Genomic DNA, 26720 nt, shown 5'->3' on the forward strand with positions numbered 1-26720 from the left:
CTTAGAATGATAACTGCTGTTTGGATGGTGGAGCAGCAGAGGCTGAAGACAGGGCAAGGATGCAGACTATATGAAGGTGAATGATTACATACGGTTTGCCTCAAATAGAGCTGTTTCTGTAGTGTATGGAGGAGGAGCCCGACTGCTATGCTTGAGTCAGGCTTGGAGGCTGGCTTCAGAGGTCTTCAGATCCGAAAGTCATTGTTTCAATGCCAAATGTCTGCTTGGTGCCGAGGCAGAAGAGGGTGATGTTAAAGGTCAGGTAGATGTACAGGGCCGGGTAAGTGCAGAGGTTGCTGAAATTCTCTGCTTGAAAGGCATCTTTAGAGCCGGAGCTGGGTGAGGTGTCCAAAGCAGTTGCTCGGTACTACGTATGGCCGGAAAGCAGTGGCGGTCCAAGAGCCTGTGTTTGGTGTTCCAGAGGGGCTGCATTTCTTTTCTTTGCAGAAGACTACTCAAGATTGGGGTGAGGGGGATCGGGTACCATACTTACAGACTGTTGAGTAGGTGGTAGGTCCTCTAGCTCTAGGTCCATCTTTAGGTAGGATCCAGGGCTGCTTTCAATGGCGAAAGCCTCTTTATCTGCAGCCAATGGATGTGGGTGTTGTTCCCCCTCGCTGTCACCAGGTCTGAAAAGGTCTGGTGTTTCTTCTTTGTTCCTCCACGAAATACCGAGGCAACACAAGCAACGGTAACAGAGTTTTTTGGGCGCTGAAGGAGCTGCAGGCATTGCAGTCAGCTTCAATGTGTTCTGGCAACAGGAGCAAATTTCGGCCCTGCTGTAAATCTGTCTGAGGGTATTTCGTGTGGCAGTGAGGACAGTAGCAAATGGGCATCCATTCTGTCACTGTTGAGGCATTCTGGAGAGACGCAATGAAGACTGGAGTAGGTCCCGATGGGCAAGTCCCAGGAGAGGGCACAATCAATACAGACCCAGCTTGATCAAAATATTTGAGTGTCAAATACGCAAGGAAAATAGAGGAACAAGATCTAAGACAATACCAATGGAGGGAAGATACTGTGCACCAATGGTGACTTACTAGAGTACCGGAGCACCCATCTGAACCCGATGGTGGAAAGAAAACATTGTAAAAATGGAGCTGAGGCTCATTATCACCAAGAGGGAATCACTCTACTGCTTAACTCCGAAGACTTCTTTGAAGAAAAACAACTCACACACATCCAGACTAAACACAAGATGGCAGGAGTATGCACAACATATGTATCTATAGCCACACATGCCTCGAACTTCAGCTTAATACTAGAATCAGATAATGTGGAGGATGGCAAAGAGCGAATCTCGTTCTTGAGTACATACAATCAGCTTTGTAACTGCTCTATATGTAATGACAAGAACCTTGAAAATAGACCATTTGTAAGCAGGCGCCCAAAGAAGAGTCTCAAGATGAGATGAAATAAGGGCATATGAACAAATGCTGGGAAGTATCAAGCTGCTGAGTTCTACACAATCTGAAGACGTTGCAACTTTAGTTGCCTCTCAAATATAAGGACATGAGAGACTTTGTAGAGAATGACGAAAAGCCACTTTGGGGCCTCAAAGACAAAAGATTAGCACCCTGGTGAAGGTAGTCGAGGGATACATTTTTACTAAAAATATAAAACACTCAGCATGGGAGTAATTAGTTATCTATGACAGTAAAGGTGATGTTGGTGTGGAAAACATCTGCAGTCCAGCTGCCTAGCCTACTTTAACAGTCATGCCTGAAAATATAATAGCCAGGGGAAATGGCCTCTACCAGAACAGGTCCACAGACGTTACTGAGCCACGTTTCAGTTAGAGACAAGACATGTCATTCATGTGAATCACTGAATTCAAGGTTTTCTAGGTGGTTCTTCAGAGGAGACCTGACAATAAGAAAAATGCAATTGACCAAAACAAATTCTTGGGTACTTTACAGTTCAAGGGATTTACAATCAATTGATGCTGGAGGATATGGGGATTAAGGAAAATAGAAGGTTGCAGGAAGAGTAATGTTGCATAAGTTGCAGAAAAAGAGAGCTTGTGTGGTTACAGATTTTGAACAACAGTGAGATCGTGAGATCATGACTTACCCAGTGAATGAAGTTGGCTTAGCTCAGTAGCTGAGTACACCAGATGCTATGAGAGATCGCATGCATACGAACTAGCATTAAGTGAAGGTGGGCACTGTCAAGCTTGCTTTTGGAAGGGGTGCTGTGTTTCTTCAAGTTATAGTCCACCATGAAAAAGAGGGCATGGCTAAGTCCACAGCTAGAAGGTGCTGTCAGCGTGTAAGTCAATAAAAATAAGGAGACTAATGAAACAAACCTTCAAGCCTAGACGCTCTGACTCCAACTAGAAAGCACTCGCCTACTGGGTAATTCTGGGAAATAACAGTATCTAAAATCAGAATGAGAAATCAAATCAAACAAAATAAAGGCCCTTCCACATATAAGGATGACAATTTATTGTGGAGAGTGTGTAGTAGAGGCAGGCAGCACAGGGAGAATACAAGTGAAGAAAGCGTTTTTGTTGTTAGTATGGAGACTAAAAGGTCCTAATGGCAATTCAAATTTAATGGAAAACCACACCAACAGTTTGTGCTGGGATTTAAAAAGATCCACTGACCTTGCACATGACAGGTCTATCATAGTTTGGAACACGGACAGTAAAAAATATTTCCAAGCTCTGCTAATGCCAGTTGCAATAGCTCTGCTGCTGAAATTTCAAAGAGATGGATAACTTTGCCCAGGAAGGGAAGAAAGCCAGGATCCCATGACTGCAACCAACTAGAGCTTCCCTATAGGCATTTTCAAGTTACTACAAGTATCAATGAATGGGGAAGGCCAAAGTTAGAGAACAGTGGTGCTTCAGTGATCCCATCACTGCATGAATGCACATATGGAAAACAATGTACAATGCTTTCCATATGTCTGTAACAACAACAGGCAGAAACAAAGTGCCTAAGGACCAACTGCTGCCACTACTAATAAAGAAATACCAGGGAGAGCACCGTGAATCTGTTTTGAATAGCACAGAAAAAAGAAGAACAGATGTCAGCAAGTCATATGACATATGCCCCCATGACATCACAAACAGGGAGGAGCTGGATATGGGAAGGAGTAAAGTCACCACCTTGCTGGTGAAGGAGAGTTATTTCAAACTTCTGCATCCAGTCTGTTCCTTGGAGGACTCGGGTGATGGAGACTCTGCATACAGAATTATCCATCAAAAGGCTGTCTGACTAAAATACATTGAATATACATGTGATCATGCAGTATCATCATTCACAGCTGGTCCATGTCAGATTTCTGTAGTCATTATCAACAGAGCGAGTAGACATTTGGGCCAGGAGCAATAACAGTGCCATTGTCAGACCACTTACCATTTTAAAATGCCCAGTCACTTACACCACATTTCTGTATATTTCATATTCACATTTGGCTACAGTCACCTCTTTAAGGCAACAAAGCAGCCAGTGAAAGAACCTGAAAAGAAATGTGTGTTTAACAATATTTCCCAAGTCCTTCTGAAAGTATTTTAGTAGACGATCTGTCACATTTAAATCATATTAAAAAGCCAATGAAAGCCTCGACGAGTTACACTTTCATACATATGGATAATTCACATACTTCATAGTAAAATCTGAGGGAAGGCTGTAAGTTTTAACAAGAGAAATCAATTAAGGTATGTGGGAAAATGTCATGTAATGTTAAAAACCCCGTCCCGACATATGACTCATGACGGCAGGGAGTGCTGCGCATACTATGATCTCTCTGGTAAAGGGCTACAACACAATCTGTAACTCTCTAGTTTACTCTGACATAATGTAATGCATGCCAAAAGTCATATTTCTAGACCCTGTGTCGAAAAAGACTGTTCTTTATTGGTCTGGGGACAGGGAACAGACAGCTGGTTTGATTTGAGTAAACAGTACTGTCCAAATAGTTACTGCAAACTTTCTTAGCAACTGGCAAACATCAAGATCTTTCTAAGGGAGAGGAATGATTCCGACAAAGTGGCCCAGACCAATTCCTGAGGTGAAAGCAGATGGAAAATGTGACTTAGGATACATCTTATCAGATTTTTTTAATAGGGTTCCCATGTGGAGTGTTTTCATTTTACCCATTCATCCTGTTCATGTAATCATTAATTTCAACTAGTGTTCCATTCCACAAATTACAAGGTTTCTTTATCGAAAGGTTCATGTGGTTTACCCATCAACATTCTAAGAAGGCACTCTAAGAACTGAAGAGAGTGGAAGAGGTGAGAGTATTAAACCAAATGAATGAAATCAAGCATATCAACTAAGGCCAAAATAACCGAAACATCACAGACATGATTGAATCCGACAAGCGTATAAAGAAACCAAAGGCAGATCTGAATATTCATAACAAAAACTAAAGATGGCTATTCTAATGTAATCTGTTTTTTATTCTAGGTTGCACACTGACTTGGGGGGGTGGGGTGGGGGGGGGGGAGCATGACTTGTGACACATCACTTTATAACATACAGAACAAATGTAATGGTGTTTGAATGTTGACTAAGTTGTTCTGTATTCTGCGCAACAATGCATGGTGAGCCAGCAAAATGCCTTTCAGTTTCAACATTTGTATGGGCACCTGTTCCTGCTCCACCTAACACCCTATACAGTTAGGCTTTAAGGAACCCACAAGGAAACGCCCATAGTGTTGGTGACTTAAAGGTCTATTTTTAGAAAAAAGAGACCCAGATGAAGAATTTTACGGTTTGTTTACTCAATGAGGGCTGACTTGAAATGCTGTGTTACACTGATATCATTATCCCAGTAGACTTGCTTTTGTAGGCATTGGCTGTCCTGTTCTTGTACCATGACGTTTGTAGTGCTGGACCAAAATAATGCACGGTGACCTGACTCCCAACACAGGTATGAAAATGCAAAGCAAACCATTTGTGATAACAGGCAATCTCTTGGTTGATGGAAATGTAACGTTTTTTTACCTGTAGGCGTAGTTCTGCAGCTTGAAGTATTTTCTAGACTCACATGCTGTGCACTATTCTGCTATCCAGTGGTTGGGTCCGAAATTCTCCAGTATTTTGTAGTCATATTCTTTTTGTTTTTTGTTGCATAGTCCTTCTCTTTATTGTTTCGTTGGTGGGCGACGACAATACCTCCATTTGGTGTCCCTTGTGACGCTGTCGTGCTTCCTCAAGCAGGTCTCACCTTTTGTCGCCATCTTTAGATTATTTTTTTTCCCCTCTCCTTCTTCCTGGTGAAAGCGGGTGGGTTGCTTGTGAATCCAGGAAATTCTTGAAGTTTAAAACCTACACCTACAGGTAAGAAACTTTAGGTTTTGTAGCGTGAATCTTTTCTGGATTCACATGCTTTGCATGGATTACGTAGCAGTATGGTTGTTTTGTGGTGGATGGGTTGAAGATGGACTTGAATTTGAAAATAAATGTTTTAGTACCTTCTGCCCATCTGAGCTTCCTTGCTCATTTGAATGTTTATTTAGTAACGTTTTGTAAAAGGGTGCATGGATGCACACGTAGCTGCCATACAAATCTCTTGCAATGTTGTGTTTGAAAGAAAGGCGATGGTTGCCCTCTTCTTTCTTGTTGAGTGTGCCTTACTTCAATCATCATTTGTGTGACATATTTTTATTGTCTCCGAAATCCATCTGGCCACTATCTTAGGTAACTGGCTTTCTCATGTTGTTCTCTGCACGGGAGACAAACGATTGCTTTGATTTTCTGCATGATTTTGTCCTCTTTAAATAGTACATTATAGCTCTTCTATCGTCCAATGTATGTCAAGCTTGTTTTGCTTCATCCTTTGCGTTTTGGAAAAACTTGGTATTTGGGTAGTTTGGTTAATTAGAAATTGTGAAATTACTTTTTCATAGGAACTGAGGATCTGTTCTCATGACAATTCTGTTCTTATGAATTAGATTTGCATAAATGGCTCTTGGATTGTGAGGGCTTGTATTTCCGCCATCCTCTGAAGCATTGTTATAGCCACCAAAAATGCAGTCTTTAATGTGAGCATTTTATGTGAAACTATATGTAACGGTTCAAATGGTGGTTTCATCATGTGGGTGCAGTAACTCTCCTTGGGGGTGCTATTCTTTTAGCACCTTCTAAGAAATGTTTTATTACTTGTACCGTTAGGAAACTGCTTCCTAAACTACCCCTTTTGTAAACTACTACTGCTGCTAGATGAACCTGTAATGAATTATAATATTATTTACAAACCACATCTGTTGAGTGGTTTAATACCCTTGATTCCTTAGTGTTATTTCGTAACTAGTCCCTTTTAAGACACCATAAGGAGTATCATTTCCATTCTGAAGAATAGCACTTTCGTGTTGTTGGTCTTAGGCTTTCTGGTTCTGGATGTAGGACTCTTCCCTTCTCCATAGATAACAGAGTTTGTGAATTGGTAACCTTTGAATCTTTCCCTTTGCCAACCGGACTAGCTCTGAAAACCAAGTTTGCTTTGCCCATTGCGGTGCAATTAAAATCAGTGTCATCCTGCTCCTTTTGCATTCGTTGATCATCCTGTTAAAGTGTCATACTTGGGGAAAAGCGTAAGCAAATGTCCCTGACCAGTTTATCGACAAGACATTTTTCAGAGACTGGTGGTGATGTTGTCAGGGCACAAAGCTTTGGCATTTTGTTTTCTCTGGTGTTGCACACATGTCGATTTGTGGTGTTCTGCATTTCTGAAAGATTATTTTGAGCACTTTCCGATACAACTCCCATTTGTCTGAGCAGGATGCTTGCCTGCTGAGTTGGTCTGCCTCCACACTGTCCTTCCCCGCAGATGCATACTGTTAAAAAAATATCTTCCTTTGCATGGTGCAGTTGCAAAGTTCCTGGGCTAATCTTGAAAAGGGCAGGGATTGAGTTCCTCCCTGTTTGTTGATGCAGAAGATTGTTGTAGTGGCTGTTTGAATTATCACAGATTGACCAGATAACTGCCTCTGAAACGCTTTTAAGGATAGGAACAAGGTTTTCAATTCTACGATGTTGATGTGTTGCACTGCCGCCTCCTACTTCCACAGTCCCCTGACCCTGAGAGAGTTCATGTGTGCGCCTCATCCCATATGTGAGGCATTTGTTGTTACTGAGGGAGTTGGCTGTGGAAAGTTCATGCCTTGCATTATATTTTATCTGCTCCACCAAGCTATCTCCGTTTCCACTGCTTGCGCGACAACCACTAGATCCTCCCAACTCTCTGTTGCTTCTGACCATTGAGTTTGTAGCCATTCCTGTAATGGTCTCAGGTGCAGTCTCGCATATGGTATTAAGGGGATGGACGATACAATTTTCCACAGTAGTTTCTTCACCGTCCTCACTGTCAGACTGTCAGATACCACTGGCAATACCTTCCGGTACTGATGAGTCTCCGCCATCAGAGATTGTGTTCTCTTCTCATTTGGAAACACTTTACCTTGAATAGAATTTATTCTTGCTACCAGAAATATAATTTCCTGTTATGAATGGGGGGTTTGACTTCTCTATGTTTATTCAGAATACCAAGGTGAATAGTGTCTTCATTACTTGTTGAGTGTGATTCTTGCATTTTTCATAAGACTTTGCTCTCATCAGCCAATAGTGTAAGTATGGATAGACATGAGTATCCCTTCTTCTGATGTGAGCTGCTGCCAGGAACACCCTTGGAGCAGATTTCATGCAGAATGCCAGTACTAAAAGCCAATAGTGAATCTTGTTCACCATAAAGCGTTTACATCTTTTGTGACGTGCATTCATGGGAATATGCAAGTATGCATCTTTAAAGTCTATAGATGTCATGAAGTCTCCCTCCTATAGTTGAGGGATGACCTCTTGCAGTGTTGTCATCTCAAATGTTTGAGTCTTTATGAACCTGTTCATGAACCTTAAGTCTAAAATTGGTTGAAGCCACTATTCACCAAGTTTGCTGCCCTCTTTCTGTATTGTTCTGGGAGGTGCTTCATAAGCTCCCCAATTTCCTACCAATGCTGGTGTGCATGACGGTTCTAGAGAGGTCCAGGTCTCTCGAAGATGGTGCAGTCTGCTGGTTCTGCATGGTGTAGTAAGCCATTCTCTGTCTCTCCTTTACCCTCAGCATTTTCTGTGTAAATGACAAGCAAGCATTATAGTCTCACTCTGTTGATCAACGAGGAGACAAAGGTTGCACACTGGGTGCCTATCCTTTTGAGAAAACTTGTGATAGCAGTTCTTACAGAACTGAAACTGTTTTCTCTCCATCTAGACCCTTCAGGGAGCACCCTGAACTAGCATTTTCTAAAATTCTTCATGACTTTAAACTTTACCTCTTTAATCTTCCTCCCAGGGTAATTGCGTCGGTGTTGTAGACAAATTCGGGACATTTTTTGGCATTTTTTGCAACTTTTTTGTCGCAATTTATTTCTTTGTGTTGGAGCTCGTTCAGCAGGCTTCCAGACCCAACGGCAGAAAAGACAATCTGAAGATGGTGACAAAAGGTGGGAGCTTCCGGTGAAAGCACAACATCATCACAAGGGGCAACAAATGGAGGTACTGTTGAGGCCCACCAACAAACAAAACAAGAAAGAGAGGACGGACTGCGCGAACAAAAAAAAACAAAAAGAAATGAAGAACTACAAAATAATGGAGAATTCCGGACCTAACCACTAGATGGTGAAATAACACAGTATGTGAATCCAAAAGAGATTCACGCTGCAAAACCAGAATGTTTCTTTCAAATACTAACAGAATACATTTTTTAAGAGACACTGTTGTGTATTGTGCAGTGTTGTTTCCATAGAAACAGGATCAGTAAATGCAGGACAGATGGCCAAACACCTGCCGTTTTTCAAATGGGTGAGTTTCTGTATCTTACTCTGCGGATTTTGGGTTCTTTGGAAGCTTTCAATAGCATTGCCGGGATGTATTCCTTCAAAGCAGGTTAGTGCCTTGCTACGTTTTTCCATTCTGGGGAACTTTCTTACACTTCTGGTCCAAATAAATCTTCAGTGTCCATGAATGATAACAGTCAGCTAACATTTCTTCACAGTTAAAGAACTCCAATGTTCTAAGGGAAAGCTATACACAAATTGGGGTGTCGTAGGTTGAAGTAAGTCTCCTGCTTTAGGGTTATGTTTCACAGAAGGTGTGGATAAGAATTACATTTTGCCTCCTGTTTTCTTTGCTCCTGATTCTGGTAACTGTTGATTGTCTGTAAGACAGGTACCCACAGAATGCACAATGGGAGGGCAAAACTCAATACACTGGCTTTGCAAAGGAAATAGTCTCATCTTTTCTGCAAGAAACCCAATTTTTCTGCAGGTGCATAATCACTGGTAATGGTCTGCTCTACTCTATAAGAAAGAGAAGTAGTCAAACAATTAAGTCAAGAGACTTAGCACGCATCTCTGAGCTAAAATTGGTAATGTGAAGCTAGCCTTGTCGCATCTCTGAGCTAAAATTGGTAATGTGAAGCTAGCCTTGTCTTAATTTGTTACTACTTGAATCCATATATGTAGTCCCATCAAATATGTTATCAGACATCAATTCTGACAGAGGCTTTAGCTTCCACTTTCTTGTCATTGGAAATGAATGATACTAGTCAGCCATTTCATGCCAAGCGTGTCAGTATAATAAACATCTTCACAGCTATTACTGCATTGGCAAATACCTTCTTCGTGGAGACAATAAAGCATTTAACAGCTGTGGAAAACGGGTGGGAGCTTACACGAAGTCTGATTACAAGTATGGTGGTCCTAAGACCACCAAACTCGCAGTGGCAGTCTAATTGCCAGATTAGGATTCTGGCGGTTGGACCGCCAGGAGACCGCTACCACCGCCAGGATCAGTGATCCCAAAGGGTCGGCGGCAGTGAAATTCATGGTTAGCCACGGTGTGTCCTTGCCGTGAAAAGGCTGGCAGAAAGGTAGAGTTGGGGTAAGAGGGGGGCCCCTGCACTGCCCACAACCATCAGAGTGTGTGCATTCCGAGGGTGCTGTGTGCAACGCTATTGGCTCCATGAGGGAGCTGAAGCCAATGCAGCCGCACTGTTTCCATTAGTCTGCCCAGAGGAAACATTGCAATAGGACGGTGATGAGGCCGCCGGCTCCAATATGGCAATTTGCCGTATTGGAGTTTTGGCGATTTTACCACTGAACTCATAATCAGACCCTAAGTCTGGAAGGCAGCGGTGATGATTAGTTCCACAATGGGTTCACCAAGGAGGCCCAACAGTGAGACACTTTACATTGCTTTCCCGTCTTTCAACAACCAAATCAATAGGCAAAAGCAACTTCATATGAAGAAGGCTCTACCACCAGAGGAGATTAAGTGGATTTCATTTTCTGTTTTTCATATTTTTGTCCTTGAAGTCAGGACTTGCAGCACATAAACAGATTGAACATGGCTTCTGCGCTCTAAGGAAGTGAATGAAAACTCCCAACATCCTCTTGAAAAGACTATCCGATGGTCTATAATTACATATCCACTGAATTCTCGTCCTTCTAGTTGTCTCCATCATCACTCTCTCCCTTGCTGTAATTCTATCCTCCACCGAACTCACACTATTAGAACAGTATTCTCAAATAAGAAAATCTGATTTGATGAAATGCCATCTCTTTACCAAAGCTAATAGCTCCCATAGTCACATCAATGAAACACATCACCTCACTAAAGTAATCTGCACTAAAGCAACCATTAGTACATCCTATCTGGTAATACTCAATGAATGGGGACATGAAGAATCTGCAAACTAGTCTTGAATGGGAATTGTATGCAAGACACGATCAAGAAAATAATACAACGTTTTAGAGCAGCGCAAGTGGACATTAGTCTTATACATAGTAAGAAGATGTTTGCAATGCTATTTCACAAAACAATTAACATTGAGAGCTATATGCCCATGAACCAACTAAAATTTCAGTCCTTTCATAATGAAGGTAAACACTGGTACACCGTAGTTTAGTATGATGTCAACTCAAGACAATCCCATACTATCACTGGTTCAAGACTTCTGCCATTTCGTTTGTTAAGTGCTTTTCTGGCAATTCACTATTCATTCTACTTCGAGGAAGTCAGTAAATCCTAATTCAAACAAAGATTTCTTAAAAGAGAAATCTGTATTATGTATTTTGAGTTCCAGTATATCATTGTGGCCCTTAGTTCGATTCCCTGGGGGACACAACTTCCTTAATTTGCACAACGTCTATAATGACATTTTAGTTCTTAGGAATGTAAGTCTCCATTCCAACAGACCATTATTTCTGAAACCTTTTCAAATACACTTATCATATAGTTCCCTGGTCCAATTCGTGAGATGCACACAATAAATTTGTAGTTTTCATCTATGATAGGACAATTGCTTTTTAACCACACTTCTGCAATTTGCTTTGGTTACCTCATGCTTTGCTAGATGCCACAAGTCTTTTTTTCGCGGTCTATCGTCTGAGACCCTACAACACAAAACAGCCTTGAGCTTTCATCTAAACGAATTAGATGGTCTTTAAAAAAAGGCCCACAAGAGAATAGGAGCTTCACATACTCTAGTTTAATTAAAACATATTGGCGTTGTAACTTGCTACCACTTAAGTTAGCCTTAATACATAGCTTTTTACCACATGAAAGGATGGAGATTATACTAGAAATAATGTATATACTACCCTATAGTGATGAGTACATGTACTGACCCACTGTAGCTCAAAAAGCTTAGGGCTTTTTGCGGGCTGGTAAGCAGTAGTTACAGGTTTCTGGTAAGAACAAAAGTATTGTAAAAATAATAATAATAATAATTTTAAAAAAAACATATTTTACCATCTAAGTACCACGAGTAGTGTAAGTATCCTAAGAATCCAGAGTGAGTGAGAGTGAAATGAGTAACAGAAATTGTTAAGATTCTTTGTACTAATTTATTTAGTATACATTATTGGATTGTGTTACTCTTTAATGTAAGATATTATCGACATCCTGTGCCTTTCCAGGTTTTCACCCAATACAAGTCTTCAATCTGCACCAGAATGCACAATTACGTGAACAATTAAGATTTATCTAAACTGATTACAAGTAAACTTTACAAGCTTTAATGCGGTATTATTCTATTGTACACAAGTACATTCTTATGTCTTTTAATTTATATTTTATTTTCAGTTTTCTTCCTGAGAGATCCTTCAAATAGTCTGCTTTGCCAACACAACAGTCAATTGAACATGTGAATACCCATTGGTTTATAAGCGCAACTTATCACACGGGAGGGTATCCAAGCTCTGGAGCAGGAACGTAGGCCAGGTGGAGCTCCTAGGTGAACAGCCAGGTCTTAAGTTTCCTGCAGAAGCTGCGAAGTGAAGGAGTTGTCCTAATGTGTTGGGAAAAATCATTTTAGTACTTGGCGCCGATGAAGGAGAAAGCGCACTCTCCTGGCATCCTGACCGCGTGAGGGTGAGAAAAGTAGAGCATAGCTGGTACAGTTGAATTCGGTCACTGAAGTCCTTGAGGTATGCTGGTCCGGAGTTGCAGAGGGCTTTACAGGGGTGAATGAGCAGTTTGAATTGGCAACCGTTCTTGATGGCAACCAGTGCAAGTTCAGTGAAGTAGGAAGTGATATGAGAGGTACTGGGGACAGCTAGAATGAGTCTGCTGGCAGTGTTTTGGATGATCAGAGTCTTTGCGTGAGCTGGTTGGAGATGCCGATGTGCAGTTCATTGTCATAGACAAGTCTGCTGATTCAGAGGGCTTTGATGACCATGCATCTAGTATCTTTATTGTGGGGAGCCAGCTTCAGATACTGCGAAGCACTGAGAATGAGGTAGGAGGTTGCAGTCACATTGTTAACCTGTATGTTCATCGTGAGTTTGTAGTCTAGGATGAGGCAGAGTTTCTGACGTGGTCTGTGGGGGTGGACATTGGACCTAGTTCGGATGGCCACCAAGAGGAGTCTCATGGGGAGCCTTTGTTCCCGAAGATAAGGATGACCGTTTTGTCCATGTTGATTTAAATGCAGTTCTCTCTCATCCAGTTGCCCACATTGGTTATGCAGGCATTGAAGTTAGTCCTGGCAGTGGTGTTTGTGTCAGTGAGAGAGAAGATGAGCTGTGTGTCATCGGCGTAGTAGACAATGTTGATGCTGTGGGCTCTGGGCTCTTGTGATGCGGGTGAGGGGTGCCATGTACACATTGAACAGGGATGGACCGAGAGAGGATCCCTGGGGGATTTCAAAGACAAACCTCTTGTGTTGGGTATTGGGGATAGGGAGGAATCTGACTCGGTGAGTTCTGCTGGAGAGGAAGGTGATCCATCTCAGGGCAGGCCCTTGGATTTCTGAGTCCCAGAGTCTGGTGATGAAGGTGCCATGGAAGACGAAGTCAAAGGCCGCCACTGGATGTCATCTGTTGGTTGCTGTGGAACCCTGAATGGGTGGAGTCCCGGTGGTGGTGTTGCTCTAGATGAAGGGGGGGGGGGTCTCTTTCTGCAGGACTGTTGACAGGAAAGGAAGGAGCAAGATGGGTCTGTAGTTGATGAGTTCTTTCAGGTTTGCCAAGGGTTTCTTGAGAACTGTGACTTCTGCATGTTTCCAGCTATTCAGGACAGTTCTGCTAAAGATGGAGGAAATGATGATGGTGGTGAGGATGGTGCTAATCAGTGTTCTTCTCAGGTAGTAAATGTGGTGTAGGCAGGGTTCTGTAGGAGATTCTGAATTAATGGAGTGCATAATTCTGGTGGTGCCTTCTCTAGCGAGTGGGCTCTAGTTCGTTAGATGAAGGGCGCTCTTGGTGGTGGTGGCAATTGCGTGATGATGTCTTCTGCGGTGGGTCGGGGTGCGAAGTTGGCATTGATCTTGAGTATTTTTTTGTGGGGGAAGTAAAAGAAGGTTGTCTCAGAGGTCTTGTGAGGAGGTAATGGGGCAGGTGGATGCAGTTAGATTGGTGAAATCTGACAATTTTGAAATGTCCTTTGCTGGAGCTATATTCTAGTCTTAGTAGAAGGGTCCTTTTCCTGACTTCATTGCTCTGGGTATGGTACTTCCCGACTGGGGATTTATAGGCATCTCTAGAATGGTTATCTCAGCTAGTTCTCCAATGTCTTTCTAATTGTTTACAATAGCACTTGGAGTCTCTTGGGTCTTCTGTGTACCAGCATTCTTGAGTGTGCTAACATTTTATCTTGACAGTAAGCAAGGTTTGACGATTTAATCTAGGTAAACCTTTTTTAAGGTGTTCCTTCTAATATTTGGTAATAACTAGTGGAATTGACATACATATAAGAAAGGGACCCATTAACAATACAGTCTTATTGACTCAAAGTACCAGTTTTTTAAATATGATACTAAGATAGGTCTTTCTTCTGAAGCTATAGTGGTTGGATAGTTCTTGAAAGAAAGGGCTTTTCTTCTTCTTCTGCACTGATCAGTCATCGGTGAAATCTTGTGGCTATTCATCCTACTGATATTGAAGTAATGTTCCTCGTTGTCATGTAGCCAGGCAATGTACACCTCTCTACATGTAGGCCCTCAAAGTCAAGAATAACTTCACCTTTGATGTGAAGAGCTTCAATGTCTGGAAGATGACAGGGAGTGTTGTGAATGGTAGAATAAGAGTTTCTCATCTATTCCTAATCCAATGCTGGTGGAAAAAGTACAGAAAAGGGAGCAATATCTCCTAAAAGATTGTCTATGGTGACATGGCCTCTGAGAAGAATTTTCTACTTGTCAGTTAACAACCTCCATACCTTTTCTGGTAAAAACAATGGTTTAACAATGCCCGAATCTGTCAACAGGAAAAAACATTGCTATGAACCTTTGTCAGAGTTTATAGTGCCAAAGTAGGAGTAATTCACGAACAGTAAAGGCAAAGAACTCTTCCCAACAATCAAGTGACCTGAAAGTTAGTCAGAAAAATTTCTCAATTTGAAAAAGAGCTCAGAGATGATAGTTCTGAGGAGCAAAACAATTAACTCCCTCAAAGCTGCCTCCCCTGAGGATCCCTGTCCGTCGCATATTCTACAACAAAACTATACTGCTATAGATTTCTCTTTCCAACAGTTCTATCCAGTCAGCGAAGGTACCCAGCTGTTGAAACAAGTCAAACTGATCCCTTTGCTGATAAATTAATCTTGGCTAATTTCAGACCAACTTGTTTGTTACCTGCTTTTGCTAAGATTATAGAAAAGTTGGTCAACTACCCACTATTTGGTTACCTAGAACAATTCCAACTACTACACACTTCTCTGTCAGGCTTTTGCTCAGGCTTCAGCACTGAAAGTACCTTGTTAGAAGTCATGGATACCATCAAGCTGGCCTTTGACCTTGGGAACCAGGTGGCACTGCTTCTCCAGGATCTATGCACGGCTTTTAAGACAGTGTCCCATCCCATCCGTTTGCAGAGATTAGAAAATATTGGTGTTGCTTCATCAGCACTAGCTTGGTTCCAGCCGTTCCTATCAGGAGCTAGGCAAGTGGTGTGTATGGCCCCTTTTGCCTCCAATCCAAAACCCCTAGGTTTTGGTGCTCCTCAGGGTTCAGCATGGAGTCCAACGGTGGTTAATATATACATGTCACTTTTGGCTGCACTGGTGGAATCTTTCAGCGTACAAGTCATGTCTTACGCCAACGACACTCAGATTGACCTCACCCTGGACAGAAAGGCACCTAATGCTTTTACTAGATTTAAGTGGTATTTCAATGTATACACTACAGTAACTTACAGTGCAATGCTAGTAAGACAAATACTGTTATTTAGCTTACGCCCTCAGCTGGGATAATGAATGCTGGCCCAGTTGTGTTCCATCAACACCTCCCCCAGCTACTACAGCTCAGAAACTAGGGGTGAAGTTTGACAGTTCCGTTTCATTTCATTCTTAAGGGGCAAGTGCCACTGGGTCTTGTTTTAAAATTCTGAAATCTTAAAGACTTTTCTTTATCTACTTCTACCTCAGCAGCAAACAATTGTGATACAAGCCCTCATTACATCACGGTTGGATTACAACAACAATTCAGTTTAAGAGACTTCAGCTAGTGCAAAATGCTGCAGCCCCATCTTCTGCTGAGACCCCCAAGAGAGATCATTTTGTTCCCATCTGAAAGAGTTTCACTGACTAACTATCAAGGAACAGTAAGGTTCAAGGGACTTATACTGGAACACAGAGCTTTCTATCAAATCGTCCCTCAGTTTTTGGTTGACCGGATTCTCCATTATAAGCAGTTGATAACCCTTCATTCCCCCAATGCCCTGAAGGTTGTAGTCATGTGAATAAACAGGAGACGGTGGGGTGGAACCTCCTTCTACTTTCTTGCTGCCAGGGACTGGAATGCTCTTCCCTATCATCTTCATGGTACGAAGGATGTCCGTATATTCAAACACAATCTTAAGACACTGCTTTTGAGTGTGGCTTAACAATAATCAGGCATCAGCAAGATCAGTGAAATCTTCATAGTGCTGGGACATTTATGGAGTAGCTGTGAGCTATACACATTCCTGTGATTGATTGATTGATGCATAAATTGCTTGATTTTCTATCATGTTCTATAGTACACAAAATGTAAGTTTGCCTTGGTAAATCAATCTACTCCATTGAATTACATCAGGAAGTTGTCATTTTACACAAGCATATATCTGCTTACACTGGCAAGGAACAGGCATTCCCAAACATAAATGCCATGGAAATGAACACTGACAAACCAAGAGTGCTTGGGCACTGTACATATGGTCAGAGATTTACATTGTGCCAATGACAGGTGTAAATCTCCTCCTAGATTATGAAAAGGAAAAGAACACCCCTGAAAACCGATGCAGGTGGGCCCCATGCTCACTTTGCTACTGAAACCAAGCTGCACATAACGGACGAGCTCCAGCTAGACAAAATCAGTCCTGGGTTGCTTTTTATCTGGTTCAGAGAGGACCTGGATTGTTCCTATTGAAGCAGGATCAAGGCGGATTGTATATGGCTGAGTCTAATCTGAGGTGGCCTTTTGGGTAAAAGAACAAATAGCAGGGATGTCAGCCAGAGTAATTACCAGTGAATGAGATAAATTCAAGCATCCCACCCATCATTTTTTTGTATACTAAGGTTGGTAAGACAGCTGGTGCAATAAGCGAGAAATAAAAGTTGGTTAGCTGATAGTCATAAATCTATCTATTATAATTCTTGTTAATGAAGGTAGATTAAATTGTTTTACTTTCACTAGAAACAACTTGTACCGGGTAAGAATATGCAAAGAGGTAGACTACATAGTATATGCTTGGAAATTTTCACCATTCTTGTTACAATAAGATTCCAAATATTAACTACCAATTTTTTTAAACTATGAGACATTTACCAATAGGAAACAAAAGAAAACTTACAGCTAAAGTGATTTTGCCTAAGATCTCTTCTGGAATAACATCATCTAAATCACCATACACATATTTGTAAAACTTGTCGAATGAGGTAGACATGAGCTCCATGCAGATCCAACAGTCACCCTACAAGAGACAGAAGCATTTTTAATGACTATGTATTTTGTTAAATGTTTTATGGTTAGGGCAGAAACAAAATCACAAACATTCAAACATGGTGAATGTGCTCTGACGTAACAGAAACCACACTTGTATTAATATACACACTCTCAAATGAAATGATTGGTTAGAAACAGTCTGTTTACTCCTATTCAAAGATTACCTTAAAACTAGTATTCAAAATAATTTGAAACCATGAATCACCACTTGTTAACATGGTAGCCAGTCCTGTCACAGTATCAGCTGTCAACCCTTGAAGTGGTGAGCTTGCAGTGGCTCCATGAGCAACCCTCGCTGTCATGACCTCCAGCAGTTTCAAATGGTGTTGATGAATATGTTATTTACCTTCGTTAACAGTCTCTCTGGTGGAAAATCGATTTAACCAGATTCCTCAACTTGTGAAAAACCAGAGACAGAGAATTTTCTTCAGCAATTCACAAAGGTGGTGTTGTGCGGTTCCACATCAGTTCCAACCACCCTGAATGCGAAATTGAGGCCCCCTACACACTCATCACCTCCAAATGTTGATACTCTTTTGATATCTGCCCTTGCTATCCACATTGTGCCAGTGTCCCGATATCGAAGATGGAATCATATTAGTATGGATTAGAAGATTCCATTCCACAGAATTGAAGGAGGGTGGGTCTATGAGGAACTTTCAGTTAGGTAGGGTACCCGCTGGAAAAAGTATTACCAAACGTAAGTAACATGTTATTCTGATGGATCTTTTCAACCACAGATTTTTCACCTTGGCAATAGATACCAAAGAAGTACCACCCCAGGTGGTGGATCTGTGGAATGGCTCAATCAGGAAATCCTGCAGGACACATCAGGAAACATGCCTCTCCTGTCAGATGAGGCTACCTAACTAGGCAGCAGTGCTTTCTGAATACAGGGAGTGCAGAATTATTAGGCAAGTTGTATTTTTGAGGATTAATTTTATTATTGAACAACAACCATGTTCTCAATGAACCCAAAAAACTCATTAATATCAAAGCTGAATATTTTTGGAAGTAGTTTTTAGTTTGTTTTTAGTTTTAGCTATGTTAGGGGGATATCTGTGTGTGCAGGTGACTATTACTGTGCATAATTATTAGGCAACTTAACAAAAAAAAATATATACCCATTTCAATTATTTATTATTACCAGTGAAACCAATATAACATCTCAACATTCACAAATATACATTTCTGACATTCAAAAATAAAACAAAAACAAATCAGTGACCAATATAGCCACCTTTCTTTGCAAGGACACTCAAAAGCCTGCCATCCATGGATTCTGTCAGTGTTTTGATCTGTTCACCATCAACATTGCGTGCAGCAGCAACCACAGCCTCCCAGACACTGTTCAGAGAGGTGTGCTGTTTTCCCTCCTTGTAAATCTCACATTTGATGATGGACCACAGGTTCTCAATGGGGTTCAGATCAGGTGAACAAGGAGGCCATGTCATTAGATTTCCTTCTTTTATACCCTTTCTTGCCAGCCACGCTGTGGAGTACTTGGACGCGTGTGATGGAGCATTGTCCTGCATGAAAATCATGTTTTTCTTGAAGGATGCAGACTTCTTCCTGTACCACTGCTTGAAGAAGGTGTCTTCCAGGAACTGGCAGTAGGACTGGGAGTTGAGCTTGACTCCATCCTCAACCCGAAAAGGCCCCACAAGCTCATCTTTGATGATACCAGCCCAAACCAGTACTCCACCTCCACCTTGCTGGCGTCTGAGTCGGACTGGAGCTCTCTGCCCTTTACCAATCCAGCCACGGGCCCATCCATCTGGCCCATCAAGACTCACTCTCATTTCATCAGTCCATAAAACCTTAGAAAAATCAGTCTTGAGATATTTCTTGGCCCAGTCTTGACATTTCAGCTTGTGTGTCTTGTTCAGTGGTGGTCGTCTTTCAGCCTTTCTTACCTTGGTCATGTCTCTGAGTATTGCACACCTTGTGCTTTTGGGCACTCCAGTGATGTTGCAGCTCTGAAATATGGCCAAACTGGTGGCAAGTGGCATAGTGGCAGCTGCACGCTTGACTTTTCTCAGTTCATGGGCAGTTATTTTGCGCCTTGGTTTTTCCACACGCTTCTTGCGACCCTGTTGACTATTTTGAATGAAACGCTTGATTGTTCGATGATCACGCTTCAGAAGCTTTGCAATTTTAAGAGTGCTGCATCCCTCTGCAAGATATCTCACTATTTTTGACTTTTCTGAGCCTGTCAAGTCCTTCTTTTGACCCATTTTGCCAAAGGAAAGGAAGTTGCCTAATAATTATGCACACCTGATATAGGGTGTTGATGTCATTAGACCACACCCCTTCTCATTACAGAGATGCACATCACCTAATATGCTTAATTGGTAGTAGGCTTTCGAGCCTATACAGCTTGGAGTAAGACAACATGCATAAAGAGGATGATGTGGTCAAAATACTCATTTGCCTAATAATTCTGCACTCCCTGTATGTGAGTTAATAACCATGTAGCAGCTTGGCAGATGCACAAGACTGGCACAATAGTACAAGCTACTTACCTTCGGTAACAATATATCTGGTAGAGACATATTCTAGTTGCAGATTCCTTACTTTTGAATTTCCCCAGGTGTCAGACTGGATCCGGAGAATTTTTCTTCGAGCAGTACCTCTGTGCGCCGTCAGGTGACGTTGGTCAACTCGGCAGGCATCGCTGGTGTTGTGCTCGCTGTGTTTACCTCGCAGTCGTTTACAGGCGCCTCCCTGGCGCACTGAATTCAGTTTCTTTTCACAACTTTCCACGCCAGTAGCGCGAAGCCATGAAGAACATCTTATGTGCCAAAACTAGGGCCCTCAAGGGTATAATCCTGTCCCTAGAAATCAGTTTGCAGTGCAGGGAGGGTTAGCGGGTCGGTAAGGAATCTGCAATTAGAATATGTCTCTACCAGATATTTTGTTACCAAAGGTAAGGAACTTGTACATCTGATAGAGACTTCTAGTTGCAGATTCCTTAACTTTGAATGGATACCCGAGTAATACCATCCCCGTGGTGGGCCTGCGAACTAAGATCACACCAAAAAGTCCTGTAGAACCGAAGAGCCAAAGTAGCCGTCCCTTCAGACTTGATTGTCCAGGCAGTAGTGCTTGGTAAAAGTGTGCAGAGATGTCCATGCTGCTGCCTGACAAATATCCAGGACTGAACGCCCTCTGTTAACGCTGTGGTAGCAGCAGTAACTCTGGTGGAGTGAGCTCGCAAACCCTCAGGGGGTTATTTGTTAGCCAGTGCGTAGCACATTTTGATGCATAAGAGTACCCATCTTGAAATGGTCCTCTTCTGCTCCGCCTTCCCCTTCTTTGCACCCAATTATCCGACACACAGTTGATTGTCCACCTGGAAATCTTTGGTACGATCAAGATAGACCACCAACGCTCTTTTTGGGTCCAGACGGTGGAGTCTCTCCTCTTCATGAGAGGGATGTGGGGGTGCATAAAAGGTAGGCAAGGTGATGGACTGTCCGACATGGAAGGGTGTCACTACCTTGGGTAGAAAAGAAGCCCTCGTGCAAAGCACCACTTTGTCAGGGTGTATGGCAAGAAAAGGTTGCGTAGATGACAGAGCCTGGAGTTCACTACCTCTGCGGGCAGAAGTAATGGCGACTAGAAAGACAGTTTTTATAGTTAAGAGCCTTAGAGGACAATAGTGAAGCAGTTCAAATGGGGTACACATAAGGTAGCTTAAGACCAGGTTGAGATCCCATTGGGGCATGATGAATGGGGTAGGAGGAAAAAGATGTGTGAGGCCTTTAAGAAACCTCCCAACAACGGGAGATTTAAATAAAGAAGGCTGATCAGGTAACCTTAAGAAAGCAGAGATAGCAGAAAGATATCCCTTAAGAGTGCCCAAGGTGTAACCCTGCTGGTCAAGGGAAAGAATAAAGAGAAGGACCTGAGAGAGAGAAGCAGATAGAGGATCAACAGAATTGTCGATGCACCATGCCACAAGTTTCTTCCAATGACAGGCATACATAGTTTTGGTTGAGGAGCGCCTGACTGCAAGATAACGTCACAGTCTTCGGGTGGCAAGTCGAAAGACGTCAACTGTCGCCGCTCAATCTCCACACAAGAAGTCGCAGGGACAGAAGATCCTCCCGAAGAGACAGTCTGATCGGAGGAGCTATGACATTGTTCAAGAGCTCGGGTTACCAGACTCTCCGTGCCCTGAGACACCAATATTACTTGGGACCGGTTGGCTGATCTTCAGAACTCTTGGTAGAAGTGGTATTGGCGGGAAGGCATACAGGAGGCCCGAGTTCCACTTTGGACGAAAGGCGTCGCCGAGCAAGTGCCGCCTTGGAAACTCCAACGCACAAAACAGCTGACATTGCGCGTTCTCTATGGAGGCGAACAAGTCTAACCAAGGTTCTCCCCACTGCAGGAAGAGACCTTGCATCACCTCCGGATGGAGACGCCATTCATGGTCGGCCATGCATCGTTGGCTGAGTTTGTCTGCTCTGGCATTCAAAGAGCCTGCCAGGTGTTGAACCACCAGGGAAATGCCCTGATGTTCCAGCCAAGACCAGAGTTGAAGGGCCTCTCGACAAAGAGCCCACGAACCCACTCTGGCTTGTTTGTTAGCAATACCACATGGGGGTAGTGCTGTATGTGAACACCTGCACTGCTTTCCCCTTGAAGGAGGGAAGAAATGCTTTCAATGCTAGTCGAATCGCTCGGAGCTCCAGAAGCTTGATAGAGACCAGTTTCAGCCGGAGACCAGATACCTCAGATCTCTGCCTCTCCCATGTGGCCACCCCATACCAGAAGTAATGCAGCTGTCACGATCTTAAGATCTGGTTGGGGAAAGGAGAGTGATCTGCCCTTGACCCAATCCTGATTAGTTAGCCACAACTGCAGGTCTTTCGCAGTCCCTTCCAAGATCTGGACCTTGTCGGAGAGATTACCCTGAAGCTGCGCCCACTGGAACGTCAGGTCCACCTGTAGAGCCCGCATATGCCATCTGGCATTTTGAACCGGATGCAGGAGGCCATGAGGCCCAGCAGCCTCAGAGTCATTGTCACCGAAATCAAGGAAAGAGGCTAAAACATCAGTATCATAGCCCGAATATCCTGGACTCGCTTTTCGGGAGGATATGCCCGAAACTGCACTGTATCCAGAACAGCTCAGATGAAAGAGTGTCTGAGAAGGAGTCAGGTGTGACTTCAGCACGTTGATAGTGAACCCCATTCAATGCAAAAGGTTCACCATAGTCTGGAGGTGGGAGACGACTGTCTGGGACGAGTTTGCCTTCAGCAGCCAATCGTCGAGGAAGGGGAAAACTGGGACCCCTAACCTGCGCAGATGAGCTGCCACCACTACCATCACTTTCGTGAACACCCGTGGAGCACTGGTAAGGCCAAAGGGAAGCACTATAAACTGAAAGTGCTTGTGACTTACCACGCATCGTAGGTAACGCCGGTGGGCCGGCAAGACGGAATGTGGAAGTATGCATCTTGCAAGTCCAAACGCCACCATCCAGTCTCCAGGGCAGACAGGACCTGAGCCAATGTTAAAATTTTGAATTCCTTCATTTTTAGGAAGAGATTGAGGGACCGAAGAACTAATATAGGTTGAAGACCTTTGTCCTTTTTTGGAACCAGAAAGTAGCGGCAATAGCAGCCACCACATACTTCTGGCAACGGAACCCTCTCTATAGCTCCTTTGGCCAAAAGGGCTTGGACTTCCTCGAGGAGAAGCGTCATATGATCCTCCGATATGTGGCTGTATGAAGGTGGCATGGCTGGAGATGTCTCGAAGGGGAGGGAGTAGCCCCTTCGGAAAATTTGGAGTACCCACCTGTCCGAGGTAATGGCTTGCCACTGGGGCAGGTGATGGCATATCCTGCCTCCTACTGGCTCCTGATGTACCTGCAGACTAGGAAGGCTTGGAGGCTGAGGGGGCAGGATGGACTGGGTGATCCGCTGTCTCCCTGATCCCCGAGAACGTAGGATCCCACGTCCGCGCAGGGACTGTAAAGCATGCATGGGTCTGTGGCCAGATCGAAAAGGATGCGGTTGGGTGCGTCTGCCGTAGAGGCGAAAGGTAGACTGCTGGGGTCTAGGTGCAGGCGCGAGGCCAAGGGACTGGGCCGTGTCTCGGGAATCCTTAAAGTGCTCAAGCGCATCGTCCGCCTGGTCTCCGAAGAGATGTGTGCCATCAAAAGGCATTGCTGGACACCCCCGCAAAGCCAGACCTCAGCCAGACGTGGCATCTCAATACCATTGTCGATGCAACCGATCTGCCCAGAGAGTCGGTCATATCCATCCACAACGAATCATGAACTTAGCTGCATCCCTCCCATCTGTTACGGCTCGGGACAGGTTAGCCCAGGCCTCCTCCAGAACTGCAGGCAGCACTTGCACTACCGTATCCCAGAGAGTATGGGAATAGCAGCCCAAAAGGCATGCAGTGTTCATGGACTGCAGTGCTAGACTGTTGGAAGAAAAAAACTTCTTCCCCAAATTATCCAGTCTTTTTGATTCCCTATCCAGGGGTGGGGCAAGGAATGCGCTATATGAAGAAGAAGCCTGGATGACAAGGCTCTCAGGCGTGGGGTGTTGGGCAGGAATTTGGGGTCTGACGGCGGGCAATCGTCCTATTCATAGGAGCCCCTGTGCTGGGTCTGGACCACGTACCCAAAAGTACATCTGTCAGTGCTTCATTGAAGGGTAAAAGGGGCTCGGAAGAATAAGACCCTGGTTGAAAGATGTTAGGCCTAACCTCCACAGAAGGAAGCTCGAGGTCCAAGACCTCAGCCTCCCTTCTCACCACCATAGAGTAAGAAGCACCCTCCTCTTTAGCCTTGCTAGGAGGAGAGAGCATACGAGTGTCAGGGGAGGTGTCTAGTCCACTGCCATCACTCAAATCCTGCACCCAGTCCATTTGTGGGTCAAGCTGGTATTCTAAAGGGTCCAGCGACCCCTCCATACTCTCCCTGTATCCATACCCACAAGAATAACGGTCTGGATCAACCCTGGGCCAAGGAGAGCCCATAGAGAAATGAATCAGCGTTGATAGATGTCGTTCCAGCTCCGGGTCGTCAGTTATGAGTATGAGATCAACATCGATTGTGGGCCCAACCGATGTCAGGAGCGTCGACATCTGACCCGACGCCGGGGAAGGTCGCCGTGGCACGACCGGCATCGGGGCGGATCCACAATTGGATCCAGAGGGGCCCTCCGGAGCAGAGGCCGAAGCATGGCCTCGTAAAACACTTGAATTGGGCAGGGGTGGCTCTGGCTCCCGGGAAGTAAGGGAATCGCGGAGCTGACCCAGAAGGAGGCTCCGTTGACAGAGGCCTAGAGCATCAAGACTCTTCCCGCATTGTATCATCCGATCAAAGTCGAAGAACGCTTGTCTGTCTTCGACTTCTTCTTGTGACCCGAATGTCCCGATGACTTGGAGGATGAAGAGTGGTGGTGACTCCGTGGCCAATCTTGAGACCTTCCTCTCGAACGGGACGGTGAGCGCCACGGAGTCAAGTGTCGGGCCACCATGAGCTTTAGAGACCGCTCCCTCAAACCCTTCGGATTCATGGCCCGACACTCTGAGCACGACTTCAGGTCGTGATCACGCTCCAAACCCCATAAGCACACGCGGTGCGGATCCGTCACCGACATAGTTCGCTGACAGGAGTCGCAGGGCTTGAATCTGGTCTTACGGGACATCCCGCGACGCATCCACGGACTCGTCAAAAATACGAAAAAATGTCGATGTAGTCAAAAAATGACTGAGGAAGCTCTTCTCCGGATCTGCGCGTGGGCTGGCATGGAAAGAAAAGAACTGACGTCAGCGCACCGGGGTGGCACCTATATACAACGGGGACGTCATCACGGTGAGCATGACGCCAACGACGCCCGCGGAGTTGACCGACGCCACCTGACGGCGCGCAGAGGTACTTCTCACAGAAAAATTCTCCGGATCCAGTCTGATGCCTGGGGAAATTCAAATGGTAAGGAATCTGCAACTAGAAGTCTCTATCAGATAATACCAGCACAGTGGTCTTCTGGAAGCTATTTCGTGGCTAATCCAAGGTAAATTTTGATATACAGGACAATCCATCTAGAGGCGGTTCTCTGCATATCTTTTCCCTTCTTCACACCAAGGGAACCCCACTGTCCAATGGTCCTTGGCATGCTCAATGTAAAGGCTCAAAGCCTTCTTTGGGTCTAGGCACTGAAGTCTTTCTTCCTTTTTAGATCAATGGGGCGAAGAAAGCTGGAAGGGTACACTGTCCAATATGGAAGGTGTGACAATGTTCAGGAAAAATGCTGCTTTAGTCCTTTGCTTTAGTGTTTCTACTATCTGGCAGGGTGGCCCAAAACACAGTGGGGTTGTAGTCTGCTGTTTGGGGCCTAGACCACAAGACTCTATAGTATGGGGTGTTGCCGGAGAAAGGCTGGGCCCCCAGGAGAAGGTCTTTGTCTCCCGGCTATCTACCAATTAGCTGGTGGGGGGACAAGATCCTATCTTTGCCTATGTGTCTGAGAGTGTGTCAATAAAGGCCTCATTAAAAGACATGAGGGATTCTTATGAGGTCTGTCCAGGCTGCAGGACCACTGTTTGGACATTGTTTTGACATCTGAGGTACCTAGTCATAGGTATAACACCTCTGCTGCTCTCAGAATGACCATGGCGAAGGAGGCAGATGCTTCCATTGATAGGCCAGGGATGGGTGAATGAGGTCAGAATCAGGAGCAGTTTCCAATACTACTGGCATCTTGAAGGCCCAGGAATACATTTTTGTCATTATAGATCTGGAACGTATCGTCATCTTGGGGCCAGGCACTCCATAGTGTAAAGTAAATAGAATAAGCTAAGGGCCAAGAAGGTTGAGACTTTGGTGGGGGAGGAGTCACAGCAGATTTGCTTTCATATTAGAAAGAACTGTTGTCTCCCCATCTGGCGACAGTGGTGCCAAACTCGACACTCAGGACTCTGGCATCGGTTGAGTGAAATAAGGGGGACATATGTGGGCCAATTTAATACCATAGTTTTTTGCCAACAAGGGGAAGGAGGTGTACCCTCCTCTCCCCCTCAAAAGGCCTACCCTGCCCTCTATATGTTTTTATTTTACTTTTTTGAAGTGACCAGGGCCTGAGTCCCCAAATCCTAAAATGGTTGCCACCATCTCTCATGCTCTAAGGTAACTATAACTCATGGATAGCCATGTACAGTTTTCTCATCAACAATTTTACTGCAAATGTTACAGTGATAATATCAATGATGTAAAAGAAGATGTCATGGGTGATGTAATATCTCTGGTAATT

At 44.0% G+C, this 26720-nt stretch overlaps 1 protein-coding gene across 10 annotated transcripts in view; it reads right to left on the bottom strand.

The window, feature by feature from the left end:
• Positions 1–26720, bottom strand: part of MAP2K4 (mitogen-activated protein kinase kinase 4) — a 599606-nt gene that overhangs the window by 300151 nt on the left and 272735 nt on the right. For all 10 annotated transcript variants that reach the window (XM_069200385.1, XM_069200381.1, XM_069200386.1 and 7 more), the window contains one exon: positions 17282–17401. In XM_069200385.1, the coding sequence (XP_069056486.1) occupies positions 17282–17401 (120 nt within the window). The remainder of the gene's footprint in view (positions 1–17281; positions 17402–26720) is intronic.

Source organism: Pleurodeles waltl, chromosome 7, assembly GCF_031143425.1.
Source record: "Pleurodeles waltl isolate 20211129_DDA chromosome 7, aPleWal1.hap1.20221129, whole genome shotgun sequence".
Lineage (NCBI taxonomy): Eukaryota > Metazoa > Chordata > Amphibia > Caudata > Salamandridae > Pleurodeles > Pleurodeles waltl.